The sequence below is a fragment of the Varroa destructor genome, unplaced genomic scaffold (genome assembly GCF_002443255.2).
Source record: "Varroa destructor unplaced genomic scaffold, Vdes_3.0 BEIS01000005.1, whole genome shotgun sequence".
Taxonomy (NCBI): Eukaryota; Metazoa; Arthropoda; class Arachnida; order Mesostigmata; family Varroidae; genus Varroa; species Varroa destructor.
Window position 1 is genome coordinate 32,996,272 of NW_019211458.1, and position 18,894 is coordinate 33,015,165.

The window sequence follows — 18,894 nt, forward strand, 5'->3', positions numbered from 1 at the left end:
AAGTCCTATGCCACCATAATTTTTCTCAATAGCGATCGTGAACAACGTTTGTTCCACCTTACTGCGCAACAAATTTCGTTGATTCTTCGGTTGGGCGCGGTAGCTCTCGGCAGTATAATAGTATAAATATACTGCCGAGGATATGCCATTGTCATTCATAGAGCGAACGTAACCCCTTCGTTTCTTACTTCGTCAATTAATCTTGCACACATGTTTTTTGCAATTCTGTGCTTAGTTAGCTGATCTTTAACGTTTGAAACTCCACAAGGTTGCCATTAGGACAGTACATTCAATTGAAATAAAGCTCGTGAACTATACAAACAGTATGTAAATCAAAATGGGTGCCTTAGCTACTGAAAAGGTTAAGGTCCGCGCCTTTATTACTCGTATAAAAAGTATTGCTGCTGTGATAAGTACTCTACTACATCTATCATTGCAATTGTCGTGACAGTCTTTGCCTAACGAGCCTAGGTTGTCTCTGTTTAAATCTGAATGGTACCTGTGGTCTTCTCCTGATGTCTGGCTAAGCTATTTCCTAATCTCTGAACTGGGATTTTTTAGCGCAATCCTCAATATATTCCTTCGTGCATCCATTTAGCAGCACTTCCCCAGAAACGTTGAATAAGCCATCGTGAAGCCAAGAAGGCAAGGGCTAAATACATTTCTGCTTGAAAGTCATTTCCATCCCATGAACCACACTCATGACCCGTGCACCAAGCTGATTTGGAAAGTCGCTTTTATTATACGATAACTTTTTTCTATGGATCTAGGTGCAATCTGTGGTCCTTCGAGAGTCGAAATCTACAGTTCTCAGAGTCAAATCATTGTCTTTTATCTTGGTTGGCAAATTCTTAAGGCATGGTCAGCTGTATTAACATAGAACTACGCAAACGTCTGCCGCTTACGGTACTTCAAAATATACCCACTGTAAATAACAGCCATCTCTGGGAAAATTTCGAAATTGTTCGTCGGTCGTAACGTCAACTCGGTAGCTAACGATAGCATGCGAGCAATGGTAAGTAGAACCAATGACATTATTCAAGGACCGGTTGTATTCCAATTAAATCATAGCGATAATTTCGGTTCGATATGCAGTGGTCAACTGCGTATAATCGTTTGGAACGATACGTTTGTTGCGATTCTTTTAGATGGTCGCTTGCATTATAAATGAGCCTAACATTAGGCCTACATTTTAAAGTTATCAATCGCATTGACTACAAGCTCGGTGGCTTTAAGGACATAGCTGATTCTATCTTGTACGATTAACAATACAAGAATCTGCGGGAAGATTCTAAGGTCAGTCATTCAATCCACTTTGATCAAGCCGTTCCATTGCTCATATACTTCGCATGCCATTTTGCCGATCCTTTGTCATTAAACGTAAAGAAACAGGGTACAGAAAAGGCTTTTCGTATTTCTCACCAATTAACGGAATGTTTTCCATGAAGCAATATACTCGTTTGGACCTCGCTTGACATACAAACAAAATTTAAATAATTTCAAATCTGTTGTGTATCAATGAACGTATCAAAATAGGTATTGTTGGTCTTATCAAACGCTATCAAAATTTCAAAAGATTCCCAGTTCTTTGCTATACCTCATGAGCGCGCTGTAGCTTTCGATAGAAAATACTGCCAGTACAGTGGCGTAGCTCTGACTTCGACGTTTATCAGGTACAAACTGGCCCGTTCCTAGCATTCTCTAACTATCGAAGAATTGCATTATCGCCCGCCAGGTTGGTTTACTATAACCATGCTAATGTTGAGCTGTTTTTCGTTGAACTCAAAAATCTGCGTTTGATTTAGATCAATAAAGTGTGCCAGTATGCAAGATTCTCACCAGATGGGCGTTAACTGTTTTTAAGGGCAAAAACTAGCCGAACCGAAGGCGTGCTTCCAATTACCTGGCCAGGCCCACGGATCCACTAAAGATCATTTTGTGGTCGTTTGTTTCAATGAGATTTTGGTGCAGCATACGACGCTCCAAACAATCAGGTTTCTTCGTGATATTGCACGACCTGACTCGCACCTACTCCATGTAGTTGTAGTTGGCATTAAAAAGCTCGACATTGAAACAGCCGACCGCATCTTTAAGGATCAAACGGAGCACCTGGGCCAGTTTTTGGGTCGTGGAACTGCGGCAATCCGAAGTGTGGCAGGACGCCCATCGATTTCCAGTTTGGGATGGATTTTTAGTTCTTGGCCAAATGGACAGGCGACGTTTCAAGCTGCTTCAGTAAGCCGCACCATTTGAGTCACTCCGACATAGGCCAGCAATAATAACGCCGGTGCTGTAAAACAGAAGGCAACAGTGGGAAACGGTACCCTTAAGTAAATAAAGCAATAAGCAAAAAGTTGTTTCTTTATACTCCGCTGTACATATGAAATGCTATATCATATATAACAGACAAACCTGCCTATCCTTTAATCAGCGGCATGAACGTTTTTTTATAATCGCGCTAAAATATACCGTCGCCACAAAACGAAGCGGTCACTTCTGTTTACGGAAATATAAAGATGCCCAGTCTTTCACAAAGCGTTGTTTATGGTTAAAGATCATGATCATTAACGATAGTAAGTAATCTATGTTATAGTAAGGAATTGTATGGAAATCACTTGGAAGAGCATTTTAGCGTCTTTCTGTACTGTTCAGCAACAGACACTTAGGTGTGGCACACATTGAGAAGAAAAACTTTAACTTGACCTAAATACATTTAATCTCTGTTAGAATCGCCTATAGTCTGTTTTATATAGGTTCTCTAGATGATCTATGACAAATTTGTAGTCATCTACCGAACATCGTCGGGCAAACCGCGGCTACGTGTTGTCATATCTTCTAAAAAACCCCGATTCTTGACCAGGATGGCAACGATATGTCCGTTACAGTCGGGATCAGGTCCTCGTCCGCAATGATAAAACTGCCTGCGTAGTCGAACCGAAATCTTGCCGCGTTCATTCTCCATTTTGCGTGCCTTACAAAAGCAAACTGCGATGAAAAAGCGGACCGGAATAGCGAGAGACTCTTCGCCTTGCCGATCCAGTGCCATGAAGAGATTCCTAATACCACTATTTATCTCCGTTGTCCAACTGCGTTCGTACAACATGCTTCGTACCCAAATCTATGCTGTGCCAGCTTGTAATAATTAGTCAACGCAACGATGTGTTTTTGATGTTCTTGGGTTGTATATCCCTTGAATATACCGGTGAATATCTTATTATATAGATAATGTGAACGTATATTAGGTCAAAATGAAAAATTGCACAACCAATTCTTATTTTAGCTGAGGGGGCTTTTTTAGTTCCCTTATTCCTTCCGCAGGCCCTAGAGGGTTGGCATGTCGCGTGATTAGCAGGCTATTTCAAGTAAATTTCTGTTACAATCATGTAGAGTCGTCTTTGGTAGAGGATCTCTCCTTCTTCTAGTGCTTCAGGAACTGAAGTGGTTTGGGAAAATGATAGCTCACACGATGTTTTCCACGTATCTTATTCTTAATAAATAACATCATAATATGCGTCGTGTACACTGATAGCTTCGAAGGACCATGCTCGTTTTATCGACCTGATCTGTTGAAAAGGAGTAGAATTAGCTATTCAAAAGTATGAGGTGATGCACTCAAGAAATGATTACACTATGTCAGCCTTTAAACGGGCCTGATATTATGGAGTACGCGAGAATACATTTGGCAAAGTAATGATAGTTGGTTTGGTTTAGTTGAGTCTTCTATCTATAGGGTTTATTAAACTGTATGAGTCTCATGCCACTTTGTTGTCTATGCATGTTACTCAGGTATAACAGTTACTGCCAATCTTCGAGCTAAGAAGATCACAAGGAAAATTCAATGACGACGACGACGACGGCGAAGACCAACGAGCACGAGCATCGTAATACCTAGGTAATTTATTTCAGAGTAATTTTTAAAGCTTTTCAATAGCTTGTTTTTTTGATCTGTATGACGTCTCAAACAGTAATGCTACAATGGATTCCATAACAGCTCTTGCAATTTCTCGAAAATCAATTGAACATTTAGAATGCTTTAACTGGTGAACATTTGGAAAATATTAAAAAAATATAATATTAAGATGATTCTCTGTGGTTTCGTCATCAATGGTACATTGACAATTTGAAAGTGGGCGCCATTCACAATGGTAAAAGATACCCATTGTAGCTAATATATGATGATGTGCCAGGTTACGCCCGCGACGTGTGCCCGAGTGTTATTCTAGCGAAGAATAACACCTTTCATGTTACGTGTCGATGTTTCTTTCATGTTACATAAAAACCTCTCATAAAAGTTTGGCTATTTTGGTTGAAAAGAACGCCAAAAACGCATGAAAGCGTCAAAAGCTTTTACCGTCTCGACGTTGTGGCGGAAAAGAGAGCCACTTCGTTAATAAAAGCCCCAATGAGCTTGGCCGCTGTAGCAACGAATCTGATACTTGAAAGCCCCAACAAGTATGGCCGTCTGGCTACTGTGGTAGAGGAGAGATCCATCTGGTGCTTAAACGGTCATTTGCTTTTCACCTCCGTATGCTAGACTTGCGTCGTGACGTGTTTGCCAATTTAGTTAGAGTCTGATCGTAAATGGTGCTCTTTCTGGTTTAAAAAATAGAACTGACGATTTTAGCTTTGGGAGGTGCCAAGGCAGAGATGTGACCCGCTAGCGTCGCTCCACTGGGCTGCCGTGTTGACTCCACTTCTGGTCACCTGTGGTAACTTCGATTTTGGTCAAATTGTACTAGCTCTCCATCAGAAATAGGAAGCCCGTCAGGTCACTGATCAACCTTCCACTTCTATATGCTTCGTTTTGAATACAAACACTTCTACCATTTACGACAAAACATCTATAATCGTTGATTTTGCCCGCACGCTATCGAACGAAAAGTAACCGCAATAAGCATCACCTATATTGTGTGTCAGACGCACAGTTTTCGCATACAAATATTGTACAATTGTAGCCCAATTAGGATGGTAACTTGAATGAGAAAAGTCTCTACCTTGTTTACATTACAAAGTAACAGTATTTAATTGAGTCCTTCATTAGGTAGCCGAGTGGCAAGCTCAGTACGTGTTGTGAATAGAAGCGTCCATGGCGTGTAATGCTTATTAATTAGGTTCTGATATAGGTTTTTTCTTGTTCACGATAGTGCTCTGTCCTAGTGTCTCTGAGTATATCGAATCTTTCCGATACCAGCAAATTTTCGAGTGGGCACGAATCTTCGGACCTAGCAAGCCAAAACCGACCAGTCGTCTCAGGCATGGAGTCTGACTGCGGCGAGCGTACGTAGTTCAGACCAATGAGATCAGACAGTTTCCAGCTGATAACCAATGCCATTCAAATAAACTTCACTTTGTTCATTTCGTTTTCGACGGCGGGATGACGGCGGTCCTATAAGCAACTTTCCAGATTACTAAACATCATGGATTGAGTCAAAATCTTATTCTAATAATAAGATGCAAGATATCCGTGTAGACGCTTCGCCCTATTTCAACCCCGAGTTGTTGTTTAGCCCTTTGCCGTTCTAACCCGCATTGAACAAAGCCAGCCTTCCATGTTGAAGTGACTGGTAGGATATAGTTTGCCAAAGGCATCTCGTTCGAATGGCGAAGCTTGCCATCGCTGCATTTTTCTAATTCTTTTTTTTTTTTTTTTGCTTCAAGTGAAAAATGCAAAAAAAAGAGCACTAATATTGTGACTGGGGCTAGCACAACGATAAAAGTGGGCATTACCGTATTCTATATTACACTGAGATAATGACTGCTTTCGATTCATCTGTGAGGCGGCCGAGAGGCAATTTTATTATATTAAGGCCGAGAGAGCTATTGATCGACGTTAGTGAGCGGACTTTATCACGTAACGGGCAATGCCGACTAATTAGCTCGGAGCGGTAGTCAACGTATTTGTCACTCGCCAACAATAAAATAGAAGAATAAAAAAGTTATTTTCGATTGTTACTCATGACATGGATTGCTTGAACCTGTTGAATCGGTCATTTCGTGCACAGCCAATAGATTTTAACATTAGGAACTTTTTGCTGACCTGAAGTACTTGAATGGAACCGGCGCTTCCCTCTGGCTAACTTAATAAATAACCCAAATGATATCGAACCCGAACTGTATCTGAATTTTACGTGTGTTCTTTCTTTAGAGACTCTAGTTATAAACGGTTGCGCATCGAACGAGCACCTAAAATCTCTGCGAATAATTCATAACCTGGTAGACCTATCCACATTTTCTTTTCAGGCCAAAGATGCGGTCGAAATAATACAATTGTTTAAGGTGTATATTCGGACGGCATCGATTAGCTGTGGAAGCTAGCTTGGTTTTTTTATTTCATGGACTTATTTTCAAGTTGGCCTGGAGTTTGATTTCACCTAACCTGCAGCTGCATATTGTTAGTCTGTTGATTTGGATCAACCCAGAAGGTCTATAGGGTTCATTCTCATGATGGGATTGGACAATAGTTGATCTTCGGTATTTTTCTCGGAGTACAGCACAGTCTCTTCTACTGTGACCGCAAGTATTCTACTAGTTATACCCCTATAGTACCGATTATGGACGAACGTATTTACGGAATCGTGAGCAACAGGGCGAAAGGAGCCCGAATTTAATATATCGACAGTGTTTATATGTAAGTCTATCACTATAATATTTAAATAGAAAACAAATAAAAACTAAAAGGCTTCTGTGTCTATTTTAAGAGCCGCGAGCTGCGTAAATGATCACTGTTAAAAGGTACAACTATATTGTGTACAATTTTCTTTCATAGTCTAATAAAGATTGTTTCAAGCGTACCGTATGGGTAGATTCACAAAAATAAGAGTTACAATGGATGCAGAAACATTCTCAACGAGAGCTCTGTTTTACGTAAAGCAGCGTATTACGGAACAAGTGATACTGGCCGCTTTATGAAGCCATCCTCCAGATTAGGAACGACGGGGTCTTTCCACGCAGATTTCAATGATTACGTCGATCCATGTTTCAGGAGCAGATCTTTCGAAATTATCCCACAATGAAAGAAGGGAGGTCTTTCTTTTGATACCGAATTAATGCTTTCTAGCCTCGTATTACCAGTTAGTTTTCATAGCTTCCGTAATCTGTCCAACGACGCCGTTAAAGCATGTGTTGGAGGACGCTATATTTCCAAATCGCCTTTATCTTGCCCAATGAAATCAGTAACGTTTTTGACAAGCCTTCACCTGATCCTGGCATTTCGTTCAAATAATATATAACACATTATTTAAGCATTTATTTTCAATAAAAGAAAAACTTTGCTCTAGGTTTGATATAAGTCCATTTTATATCAGGACGTGAAACTTATGCATAGGGATTGCGGCAAGATGCCAATATGCACTCAGTCAACCTTCACCTACTATTTGTGTATAGGCTGGACCCGACTGAGCGATGGAAGGACTATCATATACTTCTATAATCAACAGAGCAAGCGGCATCTTGAACTGCGCCAGTTTTATATTCGAATAAGCGGACGATTGTTGTTGAATACCTGTTTGCCAGTACAATCATTTCGTCATGAACGTCCTGAAGGGTACTTTCAGAAATTCTAAATTAAGCACCCTGATGCTGGGTTACCAAAAATTTACTGACCGTATTAAAGCCAAATTTAAAAGAACAACATTTCTTATGCCCCAAAACAATGCCACTGAACTAAATATACGCCATTTTAATCGATAACCTTCTGCTGTTCTTTTTTTAGTTAGCACCACAATTCTTCCAGTATAGGACTTTTGTGGTTTCCGCGCGAAAAAATGCTGTGACGGGTGATTTTTGCATCCAATTAAATGTACATAATTAAAGGAGCTTTAGAGAGACCAAAACAGATTATAAGCTAGTGGAACAAGATCTCTGAATTTCTGTCCACGAGCCAAAAATATTTATATTCTGGTACTGTCATTGTAAAGACGACACTTTTTTCGTCCACTAGTTTCCGTCGATTCTTTTCAATGGTTAGTTGTGATTTTATTAGTCGTCGTCAGCAAAGGCCGGAATCAATCACTTTTTTAGGTGGAAGCAACTCTATTTTGCGCGATTTTTTTTTTAGTCCCATCAAACACATAGCACGACTTTTTTTTTTGGCATCAGCCTGGGCTTTGCTAGAGAATGTGGGACATACTTTATTCTCGATAATATCATGGCTACTCACGTTTTGGTCCTGCTCAATTTTCGTAATAAATTTATCAAGTTTTTTCATAATGGGCCGACCATAACGGAGAGCATTTTTTTTCGTATCGGAATTTGCAGAACGGAACTATCTTGGGGCTAATTTTTTTCCGAAAAACAGTGTTGTTTTATGTCGAGATATGGATTTTTTTATGGGCCTGAACAGCACCTGTACCTGTATAGAAGTAAAACTAGGGTTTTCACAGAAATTTCACCCATTTCAAGGCGCGCTCGAATAAGTCCGAATAAAGGCATTTCAACAATTTTAACATATCTAATATTACCAAATCTCAGCTTTCAAATGAGATCAATGGCGACCTGATTCGAGTCATATTACCTAAGATCTGTGACTAGATATCAAGCTGGATTTATATTTTTCCGGCAACTTCCTAATATATATATATACGCGTCAAACATCTTACAAGTGGCTCTAACAATGTGTGTGTTCGTTGAACTTAACTTAAGAGAAGAGGCCATAATGGAAGCACCATTAATGAGAAACGATTTTCTAGTGCTGAACAGTACAAAGTTTTTCTTTATTGAAATTTACAAAAATAGGGCAAAGGCGAGCTCCTTACACAAATTTCTCAATAAGTTCTTTTTAGATAAGCCAATGAAACTATTGCTCGTTGCATTTTGTGCCACAGAATTGAGTATGACATCTTTGGCATGTTGAAATTTCCTATGTTTCGTATGAAATCATGTTTTCGTATTGTTAGCCTCGAGAGCTCAAATGTGTACATGTAAAGTCCTTACAAGGCAGCAGTTGATAGCTGACGCAAATCAATGGTGACTATAATGTCTGATTAAATGACTGAGACCTAAACAATCAAAGCAAGACAACGCAATGAATTTCTAAAGTAACAATTGAATTACTAGACAAAATAGCTGAGCAGCACAATTCGCTTCTTATGTCACAAGACAGTGGAAGGATACTGCAATAGAACATGCAAAAGAATAATATGATTGAATCATTGCAACATTGTTGAGTCATCCTGGCAAATGGATTCCCCTTTAGAATGTTAGATCTGATGGACAGATGAGACGATACGGCGGGCTAGCTTCTGATGAGTACGTGTAGTTCGGATCACGTACAAAAAAAAATGGGTCAATATGACCAGGTCCTGATAAATGAAGCGCTGTGCGTATACGTGCTATTCGGCACCGTCATTGTTCGGGTTGTTCAATATCTATTCCAATCTAGGTTGAATTTAGCTAGCTAAAAGTTTCGGATAATGTTAACAGTATTTTATATAGAAAGGAAGCTTGTTCTACTGGTACGGGTTGTGTAGTCAGCTTGTGTCGGTACGTTCATCGTGGATCGTTGTTTTCTTTAACTATCCTAAAACAACATGCTCGCTTAAATAATCAAGTTAGAAATTCCTACATATTGTAATTGTATGTATAGCAGTTTTCAATATAAATTATAATTCATTAAATCATATTACATTGATAGGATACTTGCAGGACACAAGATCGAAGTGAATTATTATGGTATATATGTAGGACGACTACGAGGTTTAACAAGACATAAAGCCAAACCTTTTAGGTAAGAAATTCGTCAGTCCTTTTCTAACTTAACGTTTATGTATGTATAATAATTCTTGTGATTTACAAAGATTAGCGAATTTTGTAATTGTTTCTTGTACACCACCAAAGTTTATCATAACATTGCGTTTAGATTTACCCTTATTAGTGTTACGGTAGAAAATTTGATGTTAAATGGGGGTGCAATATATGCTTCCCTAAAACCATTGCCGATCTCGACTAATCAGACCTCGGCAATTTGTCAGCGATGTCAAGTATCTTCCATTTGAGCACATGCCTGTGACAACAGATGATCGTCAACGAAGACTTTTCCGGGAAGGCTCATGTACGCAAGCGTTTAACGTTTTCAAAAAGATTTGACATGCTATGTGATATCAAGTTTCGTCCTGGCGATGGCGGCGCTAAACCTTAGGCGGCGCTAAACCTTAGGCGGCGCTTGTGTCATTGGTGCGTCCGTCAACAATGGTCTAGCATCCTTTTGACTCAATGTTAATGTAATCGAGCCTGGATGAGTCTTCTTCAAGAGAAGACCTCGAACAGTTTAAAAGCCGTTGGTTTATCGTCTCTCTTTCGAATCCATATTTGGAGAAAAGGCGTCCTTAATTCGCTCGATATCTTCCACGGCGTTGTGACAAGGCCTCCGTTGCCTCATTTGATCATCTGAATTGTTGTACAGATAAACTTCGAATGGGCAACGAGAGGGCAACGCCAAACAAGTCTGACTGAATATGATAGACCCGAGTGAAAAGTAGCCGCCATTAAAGCCAGCATAGACAAGACGATGATAGCCCGAATCGACAAGATCCTTTCTGCAATTCGTCTTGTGAATTTTTCGTATGGAAAGCAGTTGCGCCACGCAAATTAAGATAATCCTCAACTAATGCTATTCAAATCACATCAGCTGTATCGACCTTTACCTTAGGGCCACAATGGCGGAAACCTTAGTCTGAGCCTAACAAACACCATAAATTCAATTGCAGTCTGACACCTGTCGTGCTGAGTCCTAACTTTAATATGCTCGAAAAGTTTTATTAGCCTGGCCTCACTTGATTTTTTAGATCATTTGACATTTTGACCCTAAAATTTTAACCGTATTTGACCGCAGTCTTTCTCCTTGAGTTCCTCACCAAAATACGTTTCACCGACGGGACCTTCACCGAAATAGTGGTAAACTTGTACGCTATGATTTACCAATTTATATTTAGATAGGTTACTGGCGCGCTTTGCTTCTGCTTCTCTAATTTTACTACCTTCTATTTGGAGTGGTGATACGTACATCCGTTTCCGAAAAAGTCAAATGCCATAGCACAGATTAGCACAATACTGATGATCACAACCACCATAGCGTATACACACGAACCTATGTCGTTTATATTAGTTAGCCTCGTAATTACCAGGCGGCCGTTACCTAGTTTGGAATGATGCTGTTTGCCCTATTTGACACGTTTCACAAATGGAGACTCCTTACGTTAACTTGTTCCTACGCTGGATAGCGTAAAATCAATTGTTTGATTCACTGGGGCTGATCAAGCACTACGTGGCCAACGCCATTGATATACGAACCCAAATAGACGGGTATTTTTTTCATGAGTAAAATGTTTCCTGTTCTTGCTTTAGATCAATTACTTTCGATCATATCGGTCCAGGCAAATATGTATGCCTTACTGAGAGTAGTAGGCCTGAAGCTGAACGATCCATTCAGTAGAGTGGGACTGCTGGCTAGGGTCCAGATCGAATTGTAGACCTGTCAATCGCGTGTGGCCACACTGACGGTATCCACTTCTCATATGCTTTCTTACATTCGGTCACGCAGTGAAATTTGGCATCAATATTAAAGTTCTCATTCTCTAGCTTTTTAAATCAGTAGAGCAAATGAGCATTTCATCACATATGCAGGTGCTTCTACCTAGATACATTAAATCCATTTTGTAATAGATGCGGAAGCAACAGCCAAATGTATCTTTGCCGCTAGCTCACCTTTAGGTCGTGGGGCACGGCCACTATTCGAAGACCCATCCGTGTTTGGGAACCGCCAATGAAAATAGGATTTTTTTTTGTTTTTGAAGCGTGTTCTTAAGATTTTCTCCGCTACTGAGTGGATCAGAAACAATACTCAAATGACTATTATCGGCTTCATTGCGCGATTTATTTGTCCATGAGATAGATCAGTACTCCATCATCAAAGAAATTATCCAACGATTATTTGTCACAGATGTTTAATATAGCCTCTTTTTATGACGAAAGAATCAAAGGAAGTGATCAGCTCTGTTCTGATCGTTGCGAGGAAACTATTGCCAACGCACCTGTACATCTTAGCAAGGCCACTAAACAAGGCCTTGCACTCGGGACCGATAACGGCAACGATCTGTACTTCTCTCTCTTGTTTCTCCCCGTGCCCAAAAGTACGTCGTATTTTAGGATGTCTTTGCTGTAATTTCTATAGATAGGCAGAAATTCAATTGAAACGATTAATTATCCCAAATGCAAGGCAAATGACGTTTCGACAAATGGCTCACATTATCGCTTGTGTGTCTGGGATCTCCGGAAATAATTCTGCGCCCTCTACTCCTCGTTTTTTACAACTTTCCCAGAGGTCTCTGTGTATAGCACATGTAAATTTTTTTGTCATACCAGTTTATGGTGAATATAAGCGTGCGGTATGGCTGAGCCATCAATTTGATGTTTTGCTTTATGCGGTAAACATGTTTAGGTTTGTATTTAAATTAAGAAAAAGCAGGGTAGTTTCGTCATCGCAGGACGGAAACTGAACTTCATCAACACCAAAGGTTCTGTTTCCATTTCGCTCTGAAGTGCAAATGGATTTATCAACAGATTGAAGAATACGTAATTAGTTGACGATTGCAAGCGTACCGCATGCTCAAGTTTTTTTGTACCAAATCAGGTTTAGGAAGTTAAGAAAGTTTCAATCCTGTAATCTGTTTTCATAGAATTGCATAACTTTCGTGTGGAAAGGCTGCCAGGACCTCTCTTTCTATGTTTTGAGTTTTACGTTTAATATCGCCTAGAAAATTCATCAGATGGCTGGGTGCCAGCACGAAACGAGAAGTGTCTATGCCAGGTTTCGAACCCACAGCACCTCACTGACACACTAATCGGATATGGACTAGCCATTGTCGTTGCAATGGTCAAGTGTCTCGTGCTGGCGTCAGCGCTCACTTCCCGTTCCCCGAACTTTGTCGTGTGTTCTTATACTGATATTGATTTTCTTTTCGGTCACATTGGTCAACTCTCGGTTGAAACGCCTTGGCCTAAAACAAATAAGTGCCTATGTTCTAGGCTCTTACGAACCGCTTCCGTATATCTTTGTGCTGAGAGGCGCGTTCATCAGCCAACTCTGCTGCAGACGTGGCCCTAGCTCACCGACCGAGAGGGCGCGAGCCGCGTTTAAGCCTGACCTATCGTCCTCCTGCACTATTTTACTGAGACCTATATATAGCATCGAAGAGTTCCTTCCAACATGACCATTACACCCGACACCCGTTTGTCCGAATTACGTGTAGCGTCAAATAACTGTACACTCGAGAAGTCAGTATGGTGAGAATCGGCTGCTGTTCTCAGCGTTGGAAGCTCTTCATCGATATACAAGTCGTTGATAATCTTGACAGAGTTGTTTTTGTTCGGGCAGCGTACGAAGATGCCGCCATTGGCGCCCTAAAGCACAGAGACCAATCTGACGCTGTGAAGATATTTTGTTCAGTGCAAAATTCAAAAACTAGTCTAGAACAAGTAAAGGTTGCCTTGTATTTCAAAAGAAAAATTGTTTGCTGAAAGAATTTTCAGAATGTGTAAATTACAGGCTCTAGATAAAGCTGTTTCTCGCAACAGTTATCTGGCACAAACAGTAATTTGTTTATAATGTTTTTCCTTGAATAAATGCTGAACATTCATTCGGTTTAGCAGATCGTCATGAATGAATTATAGTCGCTCCAAGCTAAGTGGTAAATTGTAGCCAACAACACCAAACCAATGGAGAATTCTATCAGTTTCCTCAGAACTTACCTAACTACGCACCGTATTTCTTTATACGTGTTGTTTCTTACGGACCGGCATAAGGAGCAGGTTTGTAGTGGACTGCAGACCCTAAGCAGTAGCTGCTTTAAAGATTCCGCACGTTAGCAAAGATAACGTTCTACGACGATCTACTGCCAAGTGAAACAGGTCGAGCATTAATTATGATTCATCCACCGTAGATCGACGTGAAGCTCTGCTCCGCAGTGTGAAGTCGGCTCTTCAGTGGCCGAAGTACTGACTCCTTAACAAGTTGCGTTTCTTTCGGAAGTAGTAAGGTGCAGTAATAATGTGAGCACCGTTGTTTAGGGCCGATTTGATGGCACTATCGAGTTTTACGTCCGGTGTTGCCGTTGGGCGTTCCATCAGACGGCTGGCTCCCAGCGTGAAAAAAATTCAGCGTGTTTATGCCCAGATTCGAATTGAAACAACACGTGTCACAAAGATTAGCAGGCAGATAGGTCGCCCATCACGCTATCACCAAGATGGAACCGCTAATGGCGGCACTGGACGTAACACTTGAAACACAGAAGCTTCTATATCCATCCGCATCGTTGATAAACTCTAATTATGACTGAAATTGTCTGTAGTGTGGTGCATACATTAACAGTATTATTAAGGATGCCTTATGCTCAATGAGTCTTTTGATACGAGGCTGAGAACAATACGACGCGTTGGCGCATTCGTACTAAGCTGAGTTGAACCTTGGAGCAGCTTAGATAACTCAGTTTCTCCATTAAATTAGCACCGGCCGCGCACGGATTTGGTGTATAACAGCTCATGTAGCCCTTATTTAAGTGCACTCAAATAACAAATGCTGTGAGTAAAATCTAACCGTGAAAAACGTTCGACGGGTTATAGGCTAAAAGGGCACCAGTTACCATTTATCAGATTTCTATTTAAATAAGTCAGCTTAGTAGGCAACTTGAGGCACAAGTGCCGTGATCCTATGGGTAAAAGCGTTTAGCATTGTTTATTGTCACTCCACATAGTCCGCATATATCCTTCTGTGTGACTGAGTGTCCGGTCCACGTACAGGGCATATCATTTTAAGCTTAAACTGTACGAAAGTAGATATCATAGGCACCGTAAATTGTCAGTTTAGGCTATTTAGTCATTTGATTAGATTTTATGGTGTTATAAAGGTAAAGACTGTTAAAGAAACTTATTGAAACTGAAGAAACTAAAAGTAATTTCGCTTTTTACGAAGTCGTCTTTGATTGAATTCTGTTTAACATAAATATGATCTTTAAGGTCTTAGACGCGCGTGGAAAGTTCAGGAGTGTGATTGTAATAAGAAAGCTATATTAGGTCGCCAGCGAAATACACTTACCGGTTAAACGCATATCCGTATGTCCGCTTCGACACAACCGCATTCAAGACTTCACTTAGCAACAACAACAACAACATCGACAACGAAAGGCATCTGTTCGATGATTTAACGATTCAGATGATACTTCGTCTCTGATCTGAATCGAGCGTTTTTACTTGCGATGTTAATCAATGCTTAACTTAACACGACAAAGTAACAACACGACATCAATGTAGTGGCGAGTACGGCTTCTCAAACTGCGCTCCGGGTGAAGGAAGCACTTAGCGCCAATTATTTGAATGGGTAAATAATCGTTGTCGTCGTCGTCGTCGTCGTTGTGGTCGTCGTCGTCGTCGTCGTTGTGGTCGTCGTCGTCGTCGTTGTTGTTGTTATTGTTAGTATTGTTGTTGTTGTTGTTATTGTTGTTGTTGTCGTCGTCGTCGTCGTCGTCGTTGTTGTTGTTGTTGTTGTTGTTGTTGTCGTCGTTGTTGTTGTTGTTGTTGTCGTCGTCGTCGTCGTCGTTGTTGTTGTTGTTGTTGTTGTCGTCGTCGTCGTTGTTGTCGTCGTCGTTGTCGTCGTCGTCGTTGTCGTCGTCGTCGTCGTTGTCGCCGTCGCCGTCGTCGTCGTCGTCGTCGTCGTCGCCGTCGTTAAAACGTACTGAACAGTAATCCACTACCAAAAGATGGGCATATTAAGGTATCGAGACCAGACAAGAAATGAGCATTAGCAAATGACGTGGCCTATTGCTTGCGAAAATAGATTAGCAATGTAGGCACTGGTTTTCGGTTCTGTATGGTGGATTCTCTAAGATGTGATGCAATACTCTCGGCCCAACCAAAACGTATCGCAGTTGACTTTGCTGCCGAAGCATGGCAGGACTAATGCGTTTGTACCAGCTTAACCGTAAGATTATCTTGTCTCTGCTACATTGATCCTTAGTACATCCCAGCTAGAGAGCGCACCAATAGTCGTCCTAGCATTAGTGTTTTAGAGTAGCCCTGCTGAGAGTGGCTGGCTCCGGTATATAGTTGAATTCTTCCAAGCGCAACATGTAATCCCATTGAAACTAACAACTCCATCTTGAATGTTGCTCCTCATTTAGACGAGAAACCAAAGGATATACACTTTTACGCCGTGAACGGGATCGGTACACGCTTGCATCTAATTTTAGATTTCGTAGCACTATCGGTATGAAAGCAGTAGATAAAAAAAACTCATAGCCGTCTTGCATATATGCTGGTATACACTGGAGAGAACTATACAGACGACCAGACTTTTCAATTTGGAGCCTTAAGGACCTCCTAAAGTACGAGGCTACAGTAACGCTGCCAGTGAAGGGGTACTGGTGGGCAAATTCATTGTGTCGTTCACTATGTACATCTTTATGAGGTACTGACCAGCGCTACTTTGACACTGGTAATGACACAAAATAATGATACATAAATTTTTGTGGATGAGCTTCTGTTGTTAATTCTAAGTTGCATTGATGCTGTTTCCTGTCTTAAGCCATACGGTAAACGGTGACCAATAGAACGCCACTATGTGAATAGATACAAACATTTATTAACAGATGTTCACTTTATATATATATATATATATATATATATATATATATATATAAGCATTATAAGGCTCGAGACATATTTACCTAAAGTCTATCATAGGTTATATCTATATATACTTAGAACACGAATTATCAGTGGTATACATTCACCTTTTGGTAAGCTGGTAAATAGTAGGTTTCGTAAGCTTCTTTCGTACGTGTAATAAAAGAATATATGATCAAATCCACACTTAACCTTCAAAAAATTAAATGCTATTCGCTAAATGTTCTACATATATGATTCTAAGGGCTAAGAGAACCCTTGTTAGCGCTTATCGCAGCTTTTTCCTTTTACTGGAGGCTATCCGCAATTTTTTTCACCGTGCTCCGTTCATCTTGCCAGCCTAGTTTTCCAGTACGATCATCTAGCATTGACTTTTTACTCTGATTTGAATCGAACCCACGTTGGGGCCAAGTATTCGTTTATTAAACGCACCCTAACTGAACCAATCGGTGTAAAAATTATATTCCAATGGGGTTACCCAATAAGATTACTTGCTTTAATTACATTTCAATAGATATTTTAAATTGCCTTCGTATGTCTATTTGAGGCTTTTGGCTAGTGGACGCCTGTTGGAATAGCGCCAGCTTGTGAGTGACGATACAACTGGGAGCTACATTGTGGTAATTGAAATCAATAACAATTGAAATATTTTAAGTTTTACCGAAATGCTAAACGAGTCAATTATAAGGTCATCAGCAAACGTCGTGTTGTATCAAGGACACACATCTGTTGTCAACACATTGCATACACCCATAGTGCTAGCGCTATATACAGTAGAAAAACTAATCCCGATACCAAGCCGGTTCACTCTGTCTAGGTGGCTCAGTTTGTTGAACATAGTAAATAGGTCAAGATCATTTAACAGCATGAGGCTGAATTCGGGTCTCATAAAATGGTGGCTGAGCTTATATCAGTGCTACATATACACATACATGTACACATATAATAATTAGCAACTTTTTTTCCGGTAAGATTTTATGGGAGCTACCGTATTGTCTCAATATACAATCTATGTACCTTAATTTGATTGATGTTTATACTGTGGCTGTATTATGCTGTTTGGGCGTCACACTTGAATGTAATTGATAGACTAAAATGGGTCTGCATGGAGATAGCAACTAATCTAGTCCGTAGCGCCAGTTGGGCATCGTAAATCGCTAACGCGTTTCCAATCAGCAGTGTAATCGCCTGCAACAAAACAAGCCACAAACTCCCCGTGCGTTAGACTGATAAAAAGGTCTGTGTCTATCAGCAGAGTCTAAATTGAACGCAACGTCTCTAATCGTCAATGAAAACGTACGATGCGACCTGGCAGCAAAAATGAAGTAACACCGTACCCATATGGCTAATGAAATACGCAATACAAGGGCAATCTTTCTAAGGGAAACGATTTTTTTCTACCTTAATTATCATTTAAGAAAATCCAGCTAAATTCTATTAACAACAACAACGATGGGGAGGTGGCAGTGTATCGGTGATCACTGTTCTCTTAATTCCCTTTTTGAATGCATTCGTATCTATAAAATGCTTACAATTACCGCAGTGATGGTCCTCTCGCTGCGGGGCGCTATAACTGAAAAACATATATACATACATACACTAATACGTAATTTAACTAATATTATAAAATTAAAAAAATACTTCAATGGTAGTCGTGATAGATGTGGTGCGCGTGTTTACCAGAGGGAGCTAACAAACCTTAAGAGATTAATAGTCTGTCGCATGTTCATTGATTAAGGAGAAGCAGAGTTTCCTAGCGAGAACTTACAGCTCTGGAAGAAGAACTGAATGGCGATATAGAATTTTCTTTTCACCAGGTAGCCTCATCTTATTCATCGGTAGCATCAATCTGTAGTGTACCTTCAAAGAGATCAGGGAACAGCCGGGGAAGTCGGACAAAGAGTTCATCATCACAGCCGAAATCAAAATGATCCACGTTTGGGCCACTTTCTTGCAGAACTTTATTTGCAAGTCTGAGAAGATGAAAATGGTACCGAAAAAATTAGCACTGGTAGATTTTTGGAATAGCGGGAGGGGAGGGGAGGGGGTAATACTTGCTTAACATACCATTATAGAATTGATCGACGCAACCCTTATTTCTATTTAGTGAAGCATAGTGACGCTAGTGGAATCATCATCATCACAGAAGCTTATCTTTTTTAGATGTTTTTATACATTTATTTTATATACGCTATAAACTAGAACTGAAAAATCCGAGACGTC

The 18,894-nt window shown here is 40.3% G+C and overlaps 1 protein-coding gene across 2 annotated transcripts in view; it reads right to left on the bottom strand.

The window, feature by feature from the left end:
• Window positions 1-18,894, bottom strand: part of LOC111251343 (uncharacterized) — a 46,396-nt gene that overhangs the window by 9,686 nt on the left and 17,816 nt on the right. Inside the window, exons 8-12 of one of the 2 annotated variants that reach the window (XM_086989642.1) lie at window positions 18,440-18,644; window positions 18,204-18,244; window positions 17,689-17,859; window positions 15,086-15,736; window positions 1,840-2,290 (exon numbers count right to left, since the gene is read on the bottom strand). In XM_086989642.1, the coding sequence (XP_086845768.1) occupies window positions 18,500-18,644 (145 nt within the window). In that variant the 3' untranslated portion in view covers window positions 1,840-2,290; window positions 15,086-15,736; window positions 17,689-17,859; window positions 18,204-18,244; window positions 18,440-18,499. Of the gene's footprint in view, window positions 1-1,839; window positions 2,291-15,085; window positions 15,737-17,688; window positions 17,860-18,203; window positions 18,245-18,439; window positions 18,645-18,894 lie in introns of those variants that run through there. The other variant, XM_086989641.1, reaches the window with a different exon arrangement.